Raw genomic sequence first — 19,541 nt, 5'->3', positions numbered from 1 at the left:
ACTCACCTCGTACCACAGCACACTTTGCAATTTGCAGCGCTTTGTTTAGTAACTAGAAAAACTGATACCTAATTTAAATAACACAATATTTAAAACTTTTGAACCTTTGAAACTAAGACAAAAATCACGGTATTTGGCTTTTCCTTCAGAGGCCACATAAACGGAACAACTGCACCCCTAACACGCAGTTATTTTTCCCTCTTGAGTGTATTTGTGCAGCTAAGTTGAAGCTTATTTTAGCTCCTAATAAAACACTGCAAAATCAGTGCCTTGGACAGCACTACATTCTTCACATACGCCAACCCCTCTGAATAAGTGCTTTTCTAACAAGTTTCATTTCATACCGATTTGGGTCTGAACCTTGTCACTTCCTGTTCATGAAAGGAAAATACTATCACCCCAGCATAAACAGTAAAGAAAAATTCATACAGAGCTAAAAGGCCTAGTTCACAATCCTTCTAGTGTCTGCAAAGAGTACATCCGGCTGGGAAGCTTGTGCAAGTGTTACTCGTTCCTTTATAGTCAAAAATCTATTACACTGGCTTCAGCCCTCTGTTTGACCTAAGAGATTTGACCCTCTGGTTCAGAGCTCAGCAGTAACAAAGGGAGTTCCAATTAAATACATGGAGTAGCCTAACAACAAAGAAAATGTTTCTTTGTTATTTTCTAATAGCAAAGAAAATAACCGAGAAATAACCACATAATCTTCGTGCCAACTACGTGTGTTTATGAACAGACCAACTATGATATGAAAGAAATTTCTCTTATATGCACGAGGATTCCACTACCAAAGCACAGCGAAACTACACTGCCTCCTCCAGAAACCCCTTGCAAGACTTAAGGCATTTTCTGACAATGCTGCAAAGTAGCACACCAAAACAGCTCTTACCGATTTAAACACACCGCGCATTATCTCAATCGTGCTGATTTTCCCTTTACTTCCCTTAAAAAATACTTAGGTTACCCCCGCTGCCTTCCAAGGCCAGGATTATTTTTTATGTGCTTTACACAAAATATTCACATTTACATCGACGCCAGTAGCGATGGGCCATGCGATCCCCGCAAAGTTTCAGCCAGTCGCCCTCCCCCAACAGAAAGCAACTCCCTCCATCCGCCCCTTTCGCTGAAGAGGGAAAGGATGAAGAAAACGCGGGAGAGGTAAATCCCCTTCCATTTTACAGCGTGAGACGGCAACAGCCCCGCTCGGCGCCCCTCCCCCAGCCGCCACATGGCGCCAACAAAAGGCAGCGCCAGAACAAAGGAAGCGCTGGTGCTGCAGGGCCCCGGCTCGGCGGGGCCGCTCCCGCCGCCCTCCCCGCCGGCCCGAGCGGGCCCGGGGGCGCTGCCGCCGCAGGGCCGCGCCGGGCCCGGCGCTCCGCACATGGCGCCCGCGCTTACCCCGCGTCCTCCTCGTTCTTGCTGGCGTTGATCTGGTCGCCCTCGGCCCCATTCTGGCTGGCGGCCGTGCCCGCTGTTCCCGCCGCCGGGCCGGCTCCCGCCGCCGCCGCCGCTCCCGCTGCTCCTGCCGCTCCCGCCGCCGCAGCGGCCCCGCCGGTCTCGGCCTGCTGCTCCCCAGCGCTCTCGGCCGCTTCGTGCCCGTTCTGGGTGGCGCCGGCCGCCAGCTGCTGCTCTGCTTCCGACATAGTGCCCCGTCCGCAGAGGCAGAGGGACGAGAGACGCCTGCGAGAGACGAGCGCGGGTCAGCGCGGCGGCTCCTCCCCGGCCGGGCCGGTCTGATCCGGTCCGCTCACACCCCTCCCCCTTCCCGCCGCCATCCCTCTCGTACTCACTTTTAAAATCCGCTCCCGATAAAACCCGGGCTGACCGAAGTCTAATTAAAACCGCCCCGGCACTGGTGCTGGAGCCGATCCCGCTCCCCGCGGCTGCTCCGCACCGGCCGCACCGCCACCGCCGCCTCCCCCTCAGACACGTACTCGGGCCCGCGCCCGCGACGCGTGGCCGCCTTTATAGCGCCGGAGCCTGCGCCACACCGCAACAAGGCGCGTCCTGGTTGGGCGTCGCCGCCTGTCACTCAGGGGATTCTGCTCTCGCTATTGGCTGCCCTGCCGGGGTGGGCGGGGCCACGCGGGGAGAGGCGGGCGAGGCGGGACCGGGAGTTGCCGGCGGGGTCGGGCAGCCCCGGCCGGGATCGGGATCGGGATCGGGATCGGGATCGGGGCCGGGATCGGGGCCGGGGCCGGGGCCGGGGCCGGGGCCGGGGCCGGGGCCGCGCTCCTAACGCGGTCCGTGGTTCGGCCGCGGCGGAGCCGGGCCCGCGGGTCCCGCACGGGAGCGTGCGGCTGCGGCTGGAGCGCTGTGTTTTCCTTAGAGTGCCGCCCTGGTTTAGCTCGAGGTGCGTTACGGGCGCTGAGTCAGTTACTCCAGGACGAGAGGTTTGCTTAATGTTTCCAGCTCTGCTGGTTTTGCAACCGAGAGGGGCCAGAGTTTGTTGTTTTTAAAGTTAGATTTGGATATTACATAACTCGGGGCTGGAGCGCTGAGCACGTGCCCGGGCCTTAATTCCTTTTGCCCAAGGATATGTCAGCCTTGTTGGCTAAGTTGTGGGTGAGAAGCCCAGAAGAGAACTGCTCCCTGTAACCCGACGTTGTACCGCTCCTAATGTCCTATTTGTCCATCTCAAAGGGGCAGATTTTGCCCTCTAGATGTACAGGTAAAGCTCACACATCTCTAAATAAAACTGAAAGTTAAGCCCTTTGCTTGTGGGCAAAAAGTAACAATTATTACCTAACTTCTGCAGTAATGAGTGCACACGTTAATGCTCCACCCTCTGTCAAATATGGCTTGTGGTTCAAGTTTAATCTGCTGTTAAAACTCAGGAGTGCCCACAGCCATTTGTGAGTAGAAACAGTGGAGAAACATTTTAAATTACCTGGTCTGGATAATGAACTGTCCTTCAGCTGAGCTGCTTTTAGAACAGTTTCTATCCTAAATACAGTAGATCAGAATTCATCTTTAGGGATGCCTGTCTCAGCACAGGCTACTGACAGGGTAGGGTATGCTATACAAACTCTCAACCACAACTTCAGGCTGAGCTTCGTAAAAAAACGTTCTATGAAGTTAGGGCAGTAAAGATAGTATAGAGAGCAAGGCCAGCACACTTGAAAGTTGTAATGTCCTCAGGACAGCTTGTGATGTTGGCTGATCAGTTGGCTGATAGAGATGCTCATCTTTGTGAGAATATATTTATATATTGTTTTCTTGTATTGAACTTTTAATAGCATGTTAGAAGCAAATAATTTTTTATAAGATACCATAATGTATACCATGTCAGAGAAGCTTACCCTACATCCAGCAAGGGGGCTTCTTGTGATTTTTCAAGCAGCTTTGGCTTAGATTTTAAACCTCTCTGGTCTGTACCAAAAAGATGTGGTTTGTGATTACAACCATCTGTCTGTCAGCTAAGTTCATTCCCTTACCCTGTGCTGATAGCCTGCCTAGTGGGAAAATACCACACCTTTGTTGAAGTCACAGGGAGCCAAGGCCACGCTGAGGCTTGCATGGCTGAAGTGGTGAATGCCACTGCCCTGGTTCCCTGTCCACCTTCTTTTTGCAACCTTTTGTGCATGCAGCTGTGGCAGGTGACTGCAGAAATGCATCTGTGCTGAAGTTACAAGTTTACAGACCAGAACCTGAGAGTAAAATGAAATTTGCAGCACTTTGCATGGGTCTGTCACACTCAGCTGGTGGACATAACCTGAATGCTCTGGATTATATATTTATAACTTCATTTTCTTGCAAGACCATGTGGCTGTAGACTGGCTAAGCAGCCTGGTTTGAAAACTGTGACTGGCCCAACTAACAAAGTCATTCTTTACACATCTAGACATCAAGGACTGAGAAATTTGAGAATTTGAGAATATGGGTCGTTGTGATTATTTTTTTGTCCCACCAGGCCCGGTCATGCCACAGGTAATTTTAAAGAATTCCTCTGGGCTGTGACTTGGGTTTTGGTCTTGCTTTTCACTCCCCGCTCAAAGCTTGTGGTTAATCAAAGAAAAGTACACACATACCTTCTTGGGAGGTAATTCTCCCTATATGACACATTTACTGCTGAGAAAAAAAAAACTATCATTGCTTGCCATTTTTTAATCCTGTAATTGCTATGTTTACTCATGGTGTTGACTGAAATTCCACTGAATTTCACTTGCATATGGGCCTTCTGATCTTGGGTCTAATTCTGCTGTTCTATCAAACTTGGAGTTGATGCCAAGCCCTGCCCTTGCTGTCTGTTCATATGAGTTTTGTCCTATACCTATATTTATTACCTTTTTCTTGGTCATCCTCCATTTCCTCATTATTTCCCTTCTGTCGATTTTTCTATCTTCTCTTCTAAAAAAGAAAAAAATAAAGAGAAACAACATATCATCCACTGCCTTAAAACTTAGTGTAATTTCTCTATTTCCCACATCCTATGCCTGTCTTGTCTAAGTTGATTGTAAGCATCTCAAGTCACAGACTGCCTGCTCTATACCAAATACCACATTATATGAAACTTCTGAGTTAGTCCTTATGCACAGCATAAGTAAATACATTTTATTAGTAATAATAACAACTATGCAATTAATCTCATCTATTTTAATGATGGGACTGAATGTAATGGCTCAAAATAAATATGGTGAAAGGGATTCTTTATGCTACATGGAATTAAGATGAATAGAAGATGTCTTTAAGTAGGCATTGACAATTGACATTGACATTTTAAAAAAGGCTTTATTGCCTCTTTTATTTTGTTAGATAAAAGATTTTTATTGGTTTATTCATACATTCATTTCTTCATTGTGGTAGGATCACAGTGACTACTTATCTCTGAGCTTGGTGGCCTCAGGGATAATCCAAGCAAGCATAATGTTAAACGTTGTGTACAACAATGAAGCAGCAAACACATGCAAGCGTTTCTGCTCTAAAGTTTAGGTGAAAGCCTGGTATCTAGATGCAATATTAATAGAGAATGTCTGTATATAGATGAGGAGGAAATAAGTTGTCAGCCCAAACCTCTACAGGTGTTCAACAGGAGCTCATCCTGAGCAACAAGGTGGGATCTGAGAAAAATGAAAGAAACACAAGGGAAGAAGGGACTGACAAGCCAAGATGAAACAGTGACTGGAGAAGTGAAAAGTGAGAAAAAATGCAAAAACTAAGCTGAGACATGAGCTAGATATGCTAAATGTGACTGAAGGGCCAACAAGAGATTGGTTTTAGATGGACAGAGAAACTTTCAGATAAGAGGAAGCAAAACCAAGTTTGAAGGGGATTTAGGGTAGATCCCAATGAGAGACAAAGAGACGTGACTGGAAGAACCTGTGAGGTGACAAGAGGCACTTATACCAAAGGCGCTTTTTTTTTTTTTTTATGGTCAAAGAGACAAACCAGTCTCTGTGGGTACTAGGAATCAGAGCAGACTGAATGAGTAGAGTTGTGAACAAACGGAGTGTTGGGAAGATCAGGAAATGAAATGGGGTGATGTTATCAGGGCAAGTGATGGAGTTACAGAAGACATGCGATAAGCTTTTTGTTACTGCCACTTAGAGACTTGTAGACAGAGGAAGCATGAAGAGAATATTTTATCACTTTTATCTTTACAGAAAATGGTGAGATAACAAGTAGAGGGAAACAGACAGGAAGGCTTGACAAGGGTTAAGCAGCAGCAATGAAAAGCTCACTGGGATTACAAGCATTCAGATGAGCTGCAGAAGGAGAATTGTTTAGTTGTGAGAAGGCAGAAATGGAGGAGAGAGCAGGCATGTGGGAGAGGAAGTTGCCTTGATCACAGGATTTCCGTCACTCTCCGCTGCAAGAGCATGCATGGGTGGAGCAAGCAGTGAAGGTAAGCTGGTGCTGTGGGTAGGTATGACAGTTCATCATGGAAAGAAATAAAGGAAAGAGAGCCCATGGTGGATGAAAGTTGTATGTGTGGTAAGTGTATAGTTAGAACATTGCTACTGGAGCAAACACATTTGTCTCTACTTAACGTCAAAATGCAAACAAAGCTAAAAGATGTGCAAGCTTCATTTTTAATCAGTTTTACTAGTTGGTATTACTTCTTTAGCTTTTCTTCACTTATTTTCATCATTCTGTTTTTCTTTCCTTTTTAACAGTCTGCAAGATATTAGTTATTGCACCTTCTTGCACTATCAGAGGACAAAGTTCTGAAATAATATTTTTCCTTAAAATGTTACTTATCTGGTGTTGCTGGGATGTAAATGCACCTGCAGGCACAATCTTTTGGTGGTATATTCCATGCCAGCTAAAAATAAGTGAGACAACTAAGGCTTGTTAAACCGCTTAACAGATAAGATACAGCAGCCAGGCTGTGCCCTGAGAAGTGTTCAGAACCACAGTGGTTCATTGCATTGTAATTAACATTTTCCATTTTTGTTTTGTTTCTTTTCCTAAAAGCACATCCCTGGCCTACAGAAGTTACAGAAGATGCTTCAGACCAGCCTTTTAGTTATCAGAAATATTATTTCAAGCTCTGTAAAGACAATAAACACAATGATATTAACACATTGTTTTAATGTCAGGTTTATGCAATCCAAGGCTTTAGAAGAAACCTTTGAGATTCTACAACTGTTGAACGGCTTTGTTAGGGAGCACAAAATGTTCTTTTCTCTTAACGTGTGGGGCCACTTTAAATTTGTGCTTCTGCATTATTAAACCATCGTGGGAAGTGCAGCAGGAGGAAACCCGGGTAATTGGCTGCAGCTCCAGATGCAGCCGCTCGCTCATTGGAGAGAGGAGGATTCTCCCCGTACTAAAATTAGAGCATCTCCGCCCTCCAGAAATGCTTCTGGAAACAGCGAGCGGGAGGAATTGTGACACAGCCCGAGGAGCCGTGGTGGGCAGGGAGCTGTGCAGGGCCCTGCTCCCAAACTGCAGCCTCGGGCTGCACTGGAAGGTGCTTTGGGTGGCTGGAAAAAAACATGCACACAGTGAAGAAACTGCGAGAGATTCACGTTAACACTGAAACACGGATATTAAATTCAACATTACTTATGTAATAATAATTCTGAAGTGTTCATGCAGGCAGAGGAAGCCTTTGAACTGCTAAATTTAAGCAAGGGCTGTCAGACTTGTGCTCATTGACTGAAAAGATATGACTTCCTGAATTAACTCTGAACTAAGCTAAAAAAACTGGTGGACTCTTTCTATCAGCATTTCTTTAAAAATAAAACATGTTTATCCATTATCTCTGTGAAGTTGCAGTGTTTACAATGCTTTCAAATGAAATATTGGATACGGTTAAAGAAACAAATGCCATGTGCCCGTGTTGGTGAAGGAAAGCCTGTATCTGAATTTGTCTTGTGCACTTGGAACCTTTATTTTTTAAGGTTATGAATAACAGTGTCAGTCTTTGGTTTTTAGATATATTTCAAGTTGGTTGCAAGGAAATACCTGCATATTTTTATTTCTTGTTTCTATATTTATATTATTCACATTACTCATGAAAAAGATTAAGGCAAAATGGGTTTTTCTTACACTAAAACAGGCTTTTGCTGTAAATTTGCTATTTCCTCACCTAACCAGGGCACATAGTATCAGCACCTCTGGCTCCAAATCCTAGGGGATTTTTTGTCTTTTCTCCTTTGCCTCTACTTTCAGTCTGATACCATTAAAATTTAAAGCCTGCACACGTGTGTTTTCTCTCTGTCCCTTTGTCAGTGTCACCTCAAGGGTTTTTTTAGTGCGATGTCCAGTTTTGGCCGAACTCAGCCGCGAGCCCCAGGTGTTCCAGCACCTCGGATCCCAGAGCTGGGTGAGAACAGGGTGAGGAGAGGGCACGAGGCGCAGGGAGAGAGAGGAGCGGGGCGGCGGAGCCAGCGCCGGGGTTATCGGGGCCGTTCAGCAGCCCACGCCCCGATAGCGCGGGGCCAGCTGGCCCGGCTCCATCCGGGAGCGCCGGTAAACAAGGACGGGAGGTGACACCGGGCACCCGCGCCTCGCTGCCCGGCCACTATGGGTCATGTTGGGTGGGCAGTGGCTACTGGACAGCCAGTTCCTGCCAGAGAGCCGGGGAAATAGGGGATGTGCGGGGAGCAAACGCGTTGGCATCACGGGGGTAAAATTTGGGGAAAATCCCCAGAGAATGCGGCTCTCCAGCTCTGCTTAATGCCCAGCTCATGACGGTTTAATGCACAACACGGTTGTCTTTCCTATTCGTTACACCATTTTGTCGTAAACGTGAAGAGGCACCGGTAGCCGCTGTAATTGCCTCGCCGTGCTGAGCAGCACCATTGGAGAGCTGTGGTTCGGGGCAGCGCTCCGGCTGTGCCGCCAGCTCCCGCCGCGCCGCCGCTGCTGGGGCGCGTCCGCAGGAAACCTCCCCGCAAACACTGATAAATGACCTGCAACGCCTGATGTCTTTTCCTTTATTTTTTTCCCCCGCCAATAAATCGCGCTACGTCGCTTCATGAGCGTTTGCTGTGGTGAGCGCGCGGCTCCCTCAGCAGTTCTGAGCGTGAGGTGAAACCGACATAAAGCTTTTATTGTCAGGGAGGAACGAGGTTTTTGAGATGAGCCCCGGAGATCACGCCACTCCGCCCTTTACTCCCGCACCCATGCCCGGGCAGCCGCGGCCCCCCGTTGTGTGCGCGGAGCCCGCGGCGGTCCCGGGCCGTGAGGCCTGCTCCGCCTCCGCCGCCATCACCGCGCCGCGCCCAGCCGCCATCTTCGTCCCGCCCCGCCGAGGCCCGCGGGCGCCATCTTGTGCCCGGGGCCGGCCCCGCCATCGCCCGGCAACGGCGGCGGGTCCGGCGGAGTCCCGGAGGCCGGCATAGCAAAGCCTGGCCGGGCCCCAAGGCAGGTGGATTTGGGGGGTTACAAGCAGACTCTGCAGCAGGGAGCAGGTTTTTGCAGCCAGGCAGGGTCTGCGTGTCTGGGTCTGGTCCAGGGCGGATGGAGAGAGCCAGGGCTGGGAGCGTGGGGACGCGGCGGGCAGCGGGCGAGGGAAGGGCTGCAGGTGCCATTGTGCGCCGTTCTCTGAGGCTCTGGCAGGATCCCCCGCAGCATCCTGCGCTCGCATTTCTCTCTGAAAGGTTAAGAGAGCTGAGGGTGTTTAGCGTGGAGAAGAGGAGGTTCCATGGACACCTTCCCAGTGCCTAAAGGGGCTCCAAAAGAGATGGAGAGGGACTTGAGACGAGGGCAGGGAGAGGCAGGAAAAAGGGAAATGGCTTCGCACTGACAAAGGGCAGGGTTAGATGGGACGCTATGGGAAGCAGCTCTTGGCTGTGAGGGTGGTGAGGCCCTGGCACAAGTTGTCCAGTGAGGCTGTGGCTGCTGCATCCCTGGAAGTGTTCAAGGCCAGGTTGGATGGGGCTTGGAGCAGCCTGGGATAGTGGAAGGTGTCCCTGGCCACGGCAGGGTGGACGTGGTCTTTAGGGTCCCTCCCGACCCAAACCATTCCGTGATGAAAAGGTTACAAATGGGCACAGGTCTGTCAGAAATGCTCTCACTGGTTCCACCACTCACAGCACCATTCTGTACTCTCAGCTTGCCAGTGCATCTGCTCAGTCAGGAAACTGGCACGTTGTCTGGAGCCCATAAATACAGGAATTAAATAACCATTGAGAAATTACCCTGACGCTTATGGTGCACCAGCTCCAAGTCATTAATCCGACCCACAGTCCTCGTGTGAGGATACAGATTTGGGGTTTGAAGGAGCCCATGGTGGATGGAGGGTGTGGGAGCTCAGGGAGCCCACATCAGGATGGGTGATAATGCCTCTCCCTCCTCATACGTTGTCCAACTTAGTGAATAACAACATTAAATTTTGGCCTTATTTTCCACAAAATGCCACTGCACTGAAAATGGGAATGTGAACTACAGAGTGCTAACAAGTGCAGAGAACATCTCATTGATTTTGTGAGGTGGGTGTGAACCTCTCTGTTCCTGGGGTACATGGTGAGTGTCACCGTAGGTGACTGTGCAGTAGACAAATTCCAAATGTCATGTACTGGTGTCATTGCAGTTCGAAAGGGGCAAGTGAATTCTAGTTTAGCAGCCAGGATGGAGGTCTTAATGCCTGAACCACAGATTTATGTGGAAAGAACTCTGGCTATCATCAAACCAGATGTCATTTGTAAAGAAGAAGAAATAGAGGATCTCATTCTCCGATCAGGATTCCACATAATTCAGGTAACAGGCTGTGCTCCAGAAAAAATAGCTGTACTTTATAAGTTAGGAAAATATTGAACTTTGAGCAATCAAGCCAGTAACTAAAAGCTTGTGTGTCCAAAAATGATTCATGTTCTTCATGTCATTAAACGTTGCTGCCAGATTCTGTAAGGAGATGCTTTCTGGTGCATGGGATGGAACAGAGCAGACCAACTATTTGCTGACCACAGCAATAATAATAATAAACTCAGATTTAGCAACTATATGGAGCAGATGTGTGAGCTTTCCAAGGCAACTCTTTGGAGAGTGTGTCATTCAGATCTCACAAGATTTTGTGCAGTGTGCAAGTGGATATTACAGAATTAATTGAATTCGATAGCTGGCCAGTTGCAGCCTAACTAATTTTTTGTTTCCATTGTTTTTACAGTAAATAGACGTATGAATATTGAAATGAGCTTATGAATATTTAAATTTATCGGCCGGGCGGCCGCTGGGGGGCGCTGCGCCCTCGCGCCTGTGGGCGGCAGAGGCCCCTCCCCCTCCCCCCGTAATGTCTTGTTTTGTTTTGTTTTGTTTTGGTTTTTTTTCACTTGCCCCCTAACTTTTCTGGTTGTTTTATTTATTTGTATTTATTGTTTGTATTTATTTATTTATGAATCTCTTGGAGCTACTCCAGAAGCGGTCATGAGGATGCTCCCTGGGCTGGAGCCCCCCTGCTCCGGAGGCAGGCTGGGAGAGCTGCACTTGTTCATCCTGTAGAAGAAAAGGCACCAGGGAGACAGGAGAGCTCCTTCCAGTGCCTGCAGGGGCTCCAGAGAACTGGAGAGGGACTTTGGACAAGGCCATGGAGTGGCAGGACAAGGGAGAATGACTTCCTACTGCCAGAGGGCAGGCTTAGATGGGATTTTGGGGAAGAAATTCTTCACCATGAGGGTGGTGAGGCCCTGGCACAGGCTGCCCAGAGCAGCTGTGGCAGCCCCGTCCCTGGAGGTGTTCAAGGCCAGGTTTGGGGTTTGAGCAACCTAGTCTAGTGGAAGGTGTTCCAGTCTGTGGTAGGGGGTTTGAAACAAGATGATTTTTAAGACACCTTTCAATGTGAACCACTCCATGTTTCTGTTGATTCAATACATATCAGAAGATGATGCAAAATAGATTATTTATTTATTTAATTGCAATATGTTAGTAGAGTCTTCTGATGTCTGCAGTGACTTTTGACAGCAAAGTTATTAGGACTCTGAGTATATGGAACTCTCGTGTTATACAAGTTTGAGCTTGAAGAATGCACTTCAAAAATTTTTTCTTGACTGTGGTTTCTGATAACTTCCCAAAGTTGTCCTGATCGTGGCCACCTGCAGGCTAGGCAGCTATTGGGAGAGTCACAAAGCACTGAAGGAAAAATAGAACAATTGCATAATTAACAGTGTGGGCTGAAGAGAAACTTGTTTAAAAGTAGAACATTATGCTGTAGCAGCTGAGTAATAAAATCCTGCCCTTGTAATGCTCTTCACTTTTTCTGTACAGTGCTCTGTCATCTGGCAGTTAGAAATTGCTGTAGTTTGCCTGGGCTAAAATCACATCTTACTCAAATGGGCTGTTTCCTTAATTAACTTGGAAAACTTTTGCTCTTTGTTACTCTCTATCTAGAAGAGGATCGTATCTGGCTGAATCAGGAATTTCAGAAGCTACTCTGTGTTCTGCACTTGAAGATACGACTGCAGGAGAGGACTCTATCCTGCCTTAATGCTCTAACCTGTTTCAATGTAGCAAGCAATTTAAATTACTCTTTTGTCTTCTACACTTTATAGAAACGGAAGCTCCAGTTAAGCCCAGAGCAATGTAGCAACTTCTACGCAGAACAATTTGGAAAAGTGTTTTTTCCTAATTTAACAGCCTATATGAGTTCTGGTCCTATAGTTGCTATGGTTCTTGCTAGAAATTGTGCAGTCTCATACTGGAAGGAATTGCTGGGACCATCCAACAGCCTAAGAGCTAGGATAACTCACCCTCACAGGTAACTCACTGAATTGGCCTTGGGCAAGTCAGTAGGATTTTTTTTTTTTAATGTGTTTGTTTGTACAGTACAGACACAGGCTTCTTACCTCTTCAGTTTTGTGCAACAGCTTTTCACCATCGTTTTTTAGTATGCAAAGTTCACCTATTTTATGGTGAATGCTGACTGTATGAACATTAAGTTTTATATAGCTACTTCTTATGTTTAAAACAAAAACAAGCCAATGTCTTGTTAATTGGTCCATATCTATTACTCTTCTGTGCTCTCAGGCTGCAGAGACTTGGAAGGGATTTGCAGTTGCCCTCCAAGCAGTTATTTCCCTTGTTTTCAGCTTAAGAGCACTCTATGGGACTGATGAGCTGAGGAATGGGCTCCACGGCAGTCTCAGCATCTCCTCAGCAGAGAAGGAAATTCGATTCATCTTTCCAGAAGGTAAAATGGTACACTTGGTTCACTGCCAGTCCTGGGGAGGATGGAGTTCTTCCCTGTCCTGCCCTGACTCCAGATACAACTGATTTAGGAGAGGTTGGGTTTGTTTGCTTTATAGGATTGTGGGTCTCTTTATGTATAAGCTGACATTTTCTGCTATGAAAGGCTTACAAAAAATCTGTCTGAAGAGCCGGTGTATTTACAGAGATTGCTTACACTTTTCAAACTCCGCTCTGGGAGTTGGAGCAGTCAAAGCTGGTAAATGAGAAGAAATAGGAAGCTATTACTCTCCAGCAAGTGTTTCTGGCACAGTCAGCCTTGGTTGACTTGAGAAGACTGACTCTTTTCTTGGATTCAGGCTGAGTAATTACTAGTCAAAAGCAGCTGGATGCTCACGTGACAGTGCAATTCCAAAGTTAAGTGCCAGAGAAAAGAGCAATAGAACCTGGAAAGGCTGCAAGAGGATCTCTGGTTTTCTAATGTAGCAGGATTTGCTCTTTGACAGAAAGATGCAAGTGAAACTGCTAGAAAAAGGTGTCTACTGATACTTTTTGTCAGCTGTATCAGTGAGTTTAATAAAAGATGTTTCAGTTCCTTACAAATCTTACCCATTGTATAAACCATGTCTCTTCTCACCCTGACAAACAGAGCAAGACTAAAGGTGAGATTTTTAGGGTCTTCAGAAACCAGCTGGAAGAAGAAAGTGCTAAACATGGGATATACTGTTTCTCTTCTGTCCCAAATGCATCTTCAAGGATTCAGGTTTTCCCCAGGTGATCTGACTTCCTCCCTTTTCATAATAGACTATCATTAGTAAAATTACCTCAGGGACATAGTAAAGAAGTTTAGGGAGTTTCTTTGCAGTTTGTTGTGGGAGAAGCTATAAAACCCATGATGTATTATTAACTTACTAAGGAAAAGAGCAGCTCACGTATGAACAACCTTCGAAAGAATGTTGGTTTCAATCACTCTAGATGCTGCTTTCTAACACCTGTGGTTCCTCCTTGCAGCAATCTTGGAGCCAGTTCCCACTGGACAAAGAGCTCGGGATTACCTGAACCTGTATGTGAAGCCCACGCTGCTGGCAGGGCTCACTGCCCTGTGCAAAGAGAAGCCAGCAGACCCCCTGGTATGTGCAGTGTCCAGCACTGCTGGCAGCTCTGGGATGCTGTCACTTGCTGTTAGTAAAGTCCCTGCTTATAGCAGAACTACTCTGTTGGTGAAGAGCTGTGCTGTGTTAGCTGTCAGCTGTTGAGCTACTCTAACATTTGGTTTCAAGAAGTCGATTTGTTTGTTAGAGATGACACAAGGGTGTGTTTTAAGTGCCTAAGCAAAATCAGTTTTCTTATCTGGAAAAACGTGGTTAAGTGTATCTTTGTGTTCTTAACGTTCCAGTCATTCACACCAGTACTTATTTAAGCATGCAGATAATTAATCTGTGCAAGTTGTGGCAGTTGTGGATTTTACATCATTACTACATTTATAATCAACATTGCATTTTTCTAAAGGATACTTTTCAGAAAAAAAAAAGCCTTAATAATCACTTGGGGTGTTCCTATGAACTATGTGATATACATGAGGCCATGTTTAATGTACTTTGATTGTTCCAGCTTTGTAACTTGTTTATCTGTACTTTATCTGTATGTCTGGCACTGTTACCATAGAAATCTAGAAGACAGAGATGAAGTCCATTCCTTTGCCCAAAGGCCAAACCAATTGTATCTATTTCTAACAAATGTGTGCCTGGCCTGTAGTTTAGCACTCCAAATGATGGAGAATCTACAGTCTCCCCAGGCAATCTGTTTCAGTGCTTAATTATACTTGTTAAAAGCTTTCACTAAAAGATAGCCTAAATCTCCTGGCTCCAATTTTAAGCCCATTACCTTTTTTCCCCCCCTTTTACTATCCCCAAAAGACATTGGAGATAATGTAATTTTTTTTTTGCAGCAACCTATTGCATATTTGCATTTTCTTTCCCTTCAGTCTTCTCTTTACTATAAATACTGATCTTTTTTTTGTTGCACGTCCCATCTTTCTAACTCATTGTTTTGGCTTCCAGTTAATCTGCATTCTTAGCACAATTTTCTAGTCAATTATGAGTTATCAGTAACTTCGAGACAATGCTTTCCTTCCTTGCTTGTAAGAGCTGTAAGAAGCAGTGTCAGTAGCTTTGCTAAAAACATTCTGTTTGCACCTTCTTTGCTGTCCATAATGTCAGAAGGAAAATAGTGTTGATTTGATACTGCTTCAGAAATAGATATTGCCTATTGCTTTTCAGTTTGTTTTCTGCTAGGTGGCTTACAGGGAGACTGTTGGAATGATATTTTTCCAGTATCCTTTTCTTCTTTCCTCTCCTTTTGCAGATGGCATCAGAAAGTGTCTCAGAAATACTTGCTGTCAGCACAGAGGTTGTCTCAGCCAGTTCCTTAAGTAATACAGGATAAATTTATTTAGTTAAAATTATTTGATTTGATTTGATTTTTTTCTAAAGTAATTTTCCTAAGGGGTTTTGTGTTTTGGGATATTTTGTTTGTTTGTTTTCCATTTCTGTCTTGGGTTCTTACTACTGTGCTCTTGTTGCTTTACCTGTCCTAGTGCTCTGCTTGGCTCTCCCTTTGCAAACCTTTATATGTGGTAGTAAAAGCAGAGTGTTGCTTACCTTCCCTGTCTGCTGTTCTGTCAGCTCTTCACAGTGTGGTATGAAGTTTGTTGTTCTCAGCATTCCAAAAACCAGTGTCAACAGCCTTGTGAAGTAAATAAGGATGTGTTAAAAACTTTGCTTTACAAGTGGAGAAATCGAGGCAAAAGGTTAATTTGCCTAAGGCCAGGCCCAGATTGGCAGATGGAATTAGGACTTAAGGCATTCCTCCTCCCACATTCTCATTTAAGTACAAAATGCTGGAAAACTTAAAAGATGAATTTCAAAAAGTAACCATGTTTGGGTTTTACATTTTAGGTACCGTAGGGTGATTTCAGTGCAGAAGGCTGGCACTCTTAATGGATGATTGCTGGATGAACAATCTCGAAGTGTTGTCAGCAGTAATATTTCATTAAGCAGTTTCATGCATGTTGTGCAGCAGCATTCCAAAACAGAACTGGCTGAATTATTTGAAGTATGGCTCAAATGGTCTTATACTTTCACAAAGACAAACATTGCCAGCACAAGTTGTCTTCTAAAGGTCATTGTGCATTGTTCAAAAGCAGTATGAGCTGTGAAGATTTAACAGAACATTTTTAAAAAACAGGTCATCTGCATGTCCATTTCTTTCTGAAAGGGCTTAATTTTGCAGCACAGTAGGAGAGTATCTGTAGCAGAGGTTTCAAATAATGCTTTTATTTATAATAATGTTACTATGATATTCTCCTATGAACTGAACAGAAAGCTGAAAACGTTAGGATTTTGGTTTTTTTTGTTCACAGATTTGGCTTGCTGACTGGCTAATTGAACACAATCCTAATAAACCTAAGCTACAATATCACGTCTCTCAGTAAGAGCATCGGCGGTGAGAGCTTGGTGGAAACCATCTCACACATTCCAAGTTACAGATGTGTATTGTCATTTTTGGTGTGTCCTTTGACTGTATAACCAATACTATCTAAAGTAAATGCATTTGTCATAACTGCTTGTGTCCTCATGGGATAAATAACCCTACACTTAACCAGCATGTAATGGTTCTAATACCTTCTCTACTGACAAAATGAATGTAGAATTATACAATACATTTTTGTCATTGGGTGATTAGAAAAAGACAATGTTCTCAGAGGGTGTGACTTACTGCTATTGTCCACATTTTTCTTAGTTTGGCTGCATGGGAGAACAAAATCATTTACAGCAGTGTGGATTCCCAAATAAAATCCACCTGGTCTGTGCTTTGTAACGCCAAGGGTTGTGTTTCAGCAATTTTTTAGCATAAATTCAGTTACAAAGGGAGGTATTTGGATATAATATAGAAAACAATTACTGGAGGCATCTTAGCAACTTTGGAATTTTAATTATTGATTACATCACCCAGCTAAGGTTGTCCTTGAAGATGGTTCACTTAAGTCTGATGTATTTTGTCAGAATGTAATTTGAAGGACTTATTTGAAGGTACATTCAATGCACCTTTCCCATCTTGGTGGCAAAAGGCTCAAGGACTATAAATAACAAGAAGATGTATTTTAGTCAAGGACTAAGGTTGTCTTCCAACATTTGTTTGCAATAAAGGTGCTTAATTGGAACAGCTCACCTTAAGAATGTTTTCTGTGTTCTTCTGCTCCTAAAGGTACACAAATTTCTGTTGTTTTCCTCAAACTTTCATATATTCTGTTGAAGAATTTCATGGGAGTGCTCTTCCACAGGCAATGGGTTAATCCTATGCTATTGCCTTTTATGAAGTAACTAAACTGTTTTTGGGGGATGTGGGGCATTTTAATTTTCTTCAAAGAGCTGTACTTACGCTGTTAACTTCAAGCTTTGTATCTTATGGTTTGACTGGCTATAATGAAGAAAACAGCGTAATTTTCATAACTCTGAAATAAGAGTATGCTTGTCTAATACTAAACAAACAAGCAATTTCATAATTTGTTTCATGAAAAAACTTGCTTCCCCAATTTGAGTAATTATGAGAAACATAAGTCATTTTTCTGTAACATCAAACTTTGTTGACGTGAATTGTTTATCCTCTCAGTGGAACAAACCACTATTGCCAGCCCAGATAATAAACATTTAGAAACGGGTCCCTACAGTACCAAGACCTAAAAATCTTGGGACTGCCAAGATAAGGAAAAAAAAAGAAAGCTCAAACACTCAAATAATGAAGAATAAGAGTATGAGGTGGTTAGAAATACAGTAAACAGATCTGTTTAAAACCAGTTTCTTTTGCCTATAATTATTGTCCCCATATGTGGGGGTTGTGCTTTGTGGACAGTTGTGTACAGGACAGTTGTGCTTTGTGGTTTCCTGTCAGCCAAATGAAAAAATACATTTTCTAAAGATGTCAGAAACTAAAATCTGTTGAATTCACAAAGCATTCCCCTGTATTTTGTTAGTTACTATGACATTTGCCTGCTTATTTTGATGTGCTACTGTTTGACAATAAATACATCTTTAATGTTCCTGCTGGAGTTTTCAATTTTGCTTTTGTGCCCGAGCTGTTTTATGTTGGATAAGAGTAGGTGGGTCCTTACCCTGCAATGGGAGAAAGGACAAAGGCAGCTGGTGTTGCAAATGTCACCTTTATCACCCACACAATATAGACTCTGTCATTCTGGTGTTCATCTATCATGGAATTATTCTCTGATGTTGGAGATAACACCTTCAATTGCTGACTGGTATTTGCTTCCATTTTCCTAATAAAAAGGTGGAAAGAGAGAAGTTGCCTTTATCCCATGGGTGCCATCCTGACTCACTGTATCCCTGCACACAGGACAAGTATTGATCCAGCAGATGTCACAGCTGAGATCCTGAGAAACCTGCATTAATAAGTGGGATGTGGGCAGAGGGTCAGTCCCGGGAATGTGAAGTGGTTGAGCAGCCTGATCCCATGGGGGAGCTGTGACACCACAAGAGAGGCTGTTGGGGCATGTGCTGCTACATTTCTTATGAACTTTAGGTTTTTTATTTAGCCCAGAGTGGTACAAGCTTGGCCTGGGTTATAAATCTGTAGCACAGAAAATGTAGCTTTGGGAAAAAAAAACCCAGATTGACTGAAACATGTGTTTCCATTCGATGTCAGCAAGGTGAGGTATTTTCTGTGGGAACAAGTGACCTGTCCTCTCCCTCTGTCAAGTCAAAATAATTACTTTGCCTATTGAGTTCTATTGGGCATTTTTAACTTTGAGGGAGTTCATTTCAGTTTTACTGCCTGAGTGCTGGAATAGAGCTATGTGCATAAAATGAGCAGTTCAGTCTGTTTCCCGTAATTCTGTTTTTTCAACAGAGTTCCTCCTGGAACTTTGCTTATCATATGCTTGCTATCACCTGTGCTGGAAGTTGTTCTTGGAGCTATACAGATTGAGCTAGTCTTGAGTATGTGATTGTTCAGCCTTCCTGTCTCACAAGGGATTTATTATCTTCAGGAACAGTTAAACTGCCAGGAACCTTGGACATACTTTAAAGATGGCAGAAGCCTCGATCAAAGGCAGTTTCCTATTGCCTGTATCTGTCAGAGCATTCCAGCATGCCAAGCTTCAGAAATGAGTCACTGGCCAGAGCTTGTCATTCAGGAGATTTAAGATTGTTTCATGGAGATTTGCAAACCCCTGTAGGAACAGAAGAGAAGATTTGTGTTTATTCCTTCATTTAAGCTATTAATCCTGACCATCCTTTAAACAACAATTGATGAGGGTCAGTGTTCATTCATTCAATCAGAGTATTCAGATCAAGATGATTTGTGTTCTGCACAGTAAATGTTGGCTATTTTTGATGGTACCCAACAACAGCTCATCCTCTGAAAATGTTGTGGTTCTTCAGTTTCCTTTAAAAAACAAAATCAGAAGAGAAATAATTTTTTTTGTTGGAAAGACTTTTTGCACATCATGAAAAGATCATCATAAAAAGATAACTTGCAATTGTTTTTGCAGTGCTATTTCCTTTTAGTAGATTTGTTGTTGGACTAGAAATAGGACTTCAGTCCTCTCTACTCAAAGCAAAGCTGTTCTTTACTCAAGCAGACTTGGCACAAGCCAGCGGGGCAGTGTCACCAGCACCATCACAGCAGAGAGGTACTTCCTGGTTCTGCTGTTAGTGAAACAGGAAAACCTGCTGCTTTAGGATGGTCCATCAAGAGCAGCTGCCTGCACCTGGAAACCGCCCCTGGTGTGGATGAGCTCCTCCGGGTGTGGAGTGTGTCAGCAGCGTGACTGATGTGTGCAGTCTCCTTGGGGGGATGCCTGTCAAATCATTGTCATGCTGCCTCCTGCCAAGTGATCATGGGGACACTGCCAAAGCTCAGGGGAGAGCTTTTTGTTGGTCTTCTGAGCCAGAAAT

The 19,541-nt window shown here is 44.6% G+C and overlaps 2 protein-coding genes and 1 long non-coding RNA gene across 12 annotated transcripts in view; 2 read left to right on the top strand and 1 right to left on the bottom strand.

Annotated features, from left to right (window-relative positions):
- The window catches only part of HNRNPAB (heterogeneous nuclear ribonucleoprotein A/B), a 28,910-nt gene extending 26,972 nt beyond the window's left edge, over window positions 1–1,938 (bottom strand). For 3 of the 4 annotated variants that reach the window (XM_053991212.1, XM_053991214.1, XM_053991213.1), the window contains exons 1-2: window positions 1,791–1,938; window positions 1,399–1,680 (exon numbers count right to left, since the gene is read on the bottom strand). In XM_053991212.1, the coding sequence (XP_053847187.1) occupies window positions 1,399–1,643 (245 nt within the window). In that variant the 5' untranslated portion in view covers window positions 1,644–1,680; window positions 1,791–1,938. The remainder of the gene's footprint in view (window positions 1–1,398; window positions 1,681–1,790) is intronic. The other variant, XM_053991215.1, reaches the window with a different exon arrangement.
- Window positions 1,939–2,204: 266 nt separating this feature from the next.
- LOC128814912 (uncharacterized) lies at window positions 2,205–7,653 on the top strand. 4 transcript variants are annotated; one of them, XR_008439504.1, is made up of 4 exons: window positions 2,205–2,671; window positions 3,845–3,930; window positions 5,604–5,845; window positions 6,418–7,653. It is a non-coding gene; the product is annotated as an uncharacterized LOC128814912 (long non-coding RNA). The 4 variants fall into 4 exon arrangements; XR_008439503.1 differs by lacking the exon at window positions 3,845–3,930 and having other exon boundaries at window positions 2,205–2,353; XR_008439505.1 differs by lacking the exon at window positions 3,845–3,930.
- Window positions 7,654–8,681: 1,028 nt separating this feature from the next.
- On the top strand, window positions 8,682–17,669 carry NME5 (NME/NM23 family member 5). Of its 4 annotated transcripts, XM_053991403.1 has the most exons (8): window positions 8,682–8,821; window positions 9,844–9,884; window positions 9,986–10,152; window positions 11,937–12,142; window positions 12,474–12,574; window positions 13,582–13,700; window positions 14,935–14,979; window positions 15,992–17,669. In XM_053991403.1, exons 3-8 carry the CDS (start codon window positions 10,024–10,026, stop codon window positions 16,061–16,063), a joined length of 672 nt encoding a protein of 223 aa, XP_053847378.1. In that variant the 5' UTR covers window positions 8,682–8,821; window positions 9,844–9,884; window positions 9,986–10,023; the 3' UTR covers window positions 16,064–17,669. The 4 variants fall into 4 exon arrangements, with proteins under 4 accessions (XP_053847378.1, XP_053847377.1, XP_053847380.1 ...); XM_053991402.1 differs by lacking the exon at window positions 9,844–9,884 and having other exon boundaries at window positions 8,682–8,817; XM_053991404.1 differs by lacking the exon at window positions 9,844–9,884 and having other exon boundaries at window positions 8,686–8,817; window positions 14,935–15,001.
- Window positions 17,670–19,541: the final 1,872 nt, after the last annotated feature.

This window comes from Vidua macroura, chromosome 15 (genome assembly GCF_024509145.1).
Source record: "Vidua macroura isolate BioBank_ID:100142 chromosome 15, ASM2450914v1, whole genome shotgun sequence".
In the NCBI taxonomy this organism is placed as follows: domain Eukaryota; kingdom Metazoa; phylum Chordata; class Aves; order Passeriformes; family Viduidae; genus Vidua; species Vidua macroura.
This window is presented reverse-complemented; position numbering and strand designations above follow the sequence as displayed.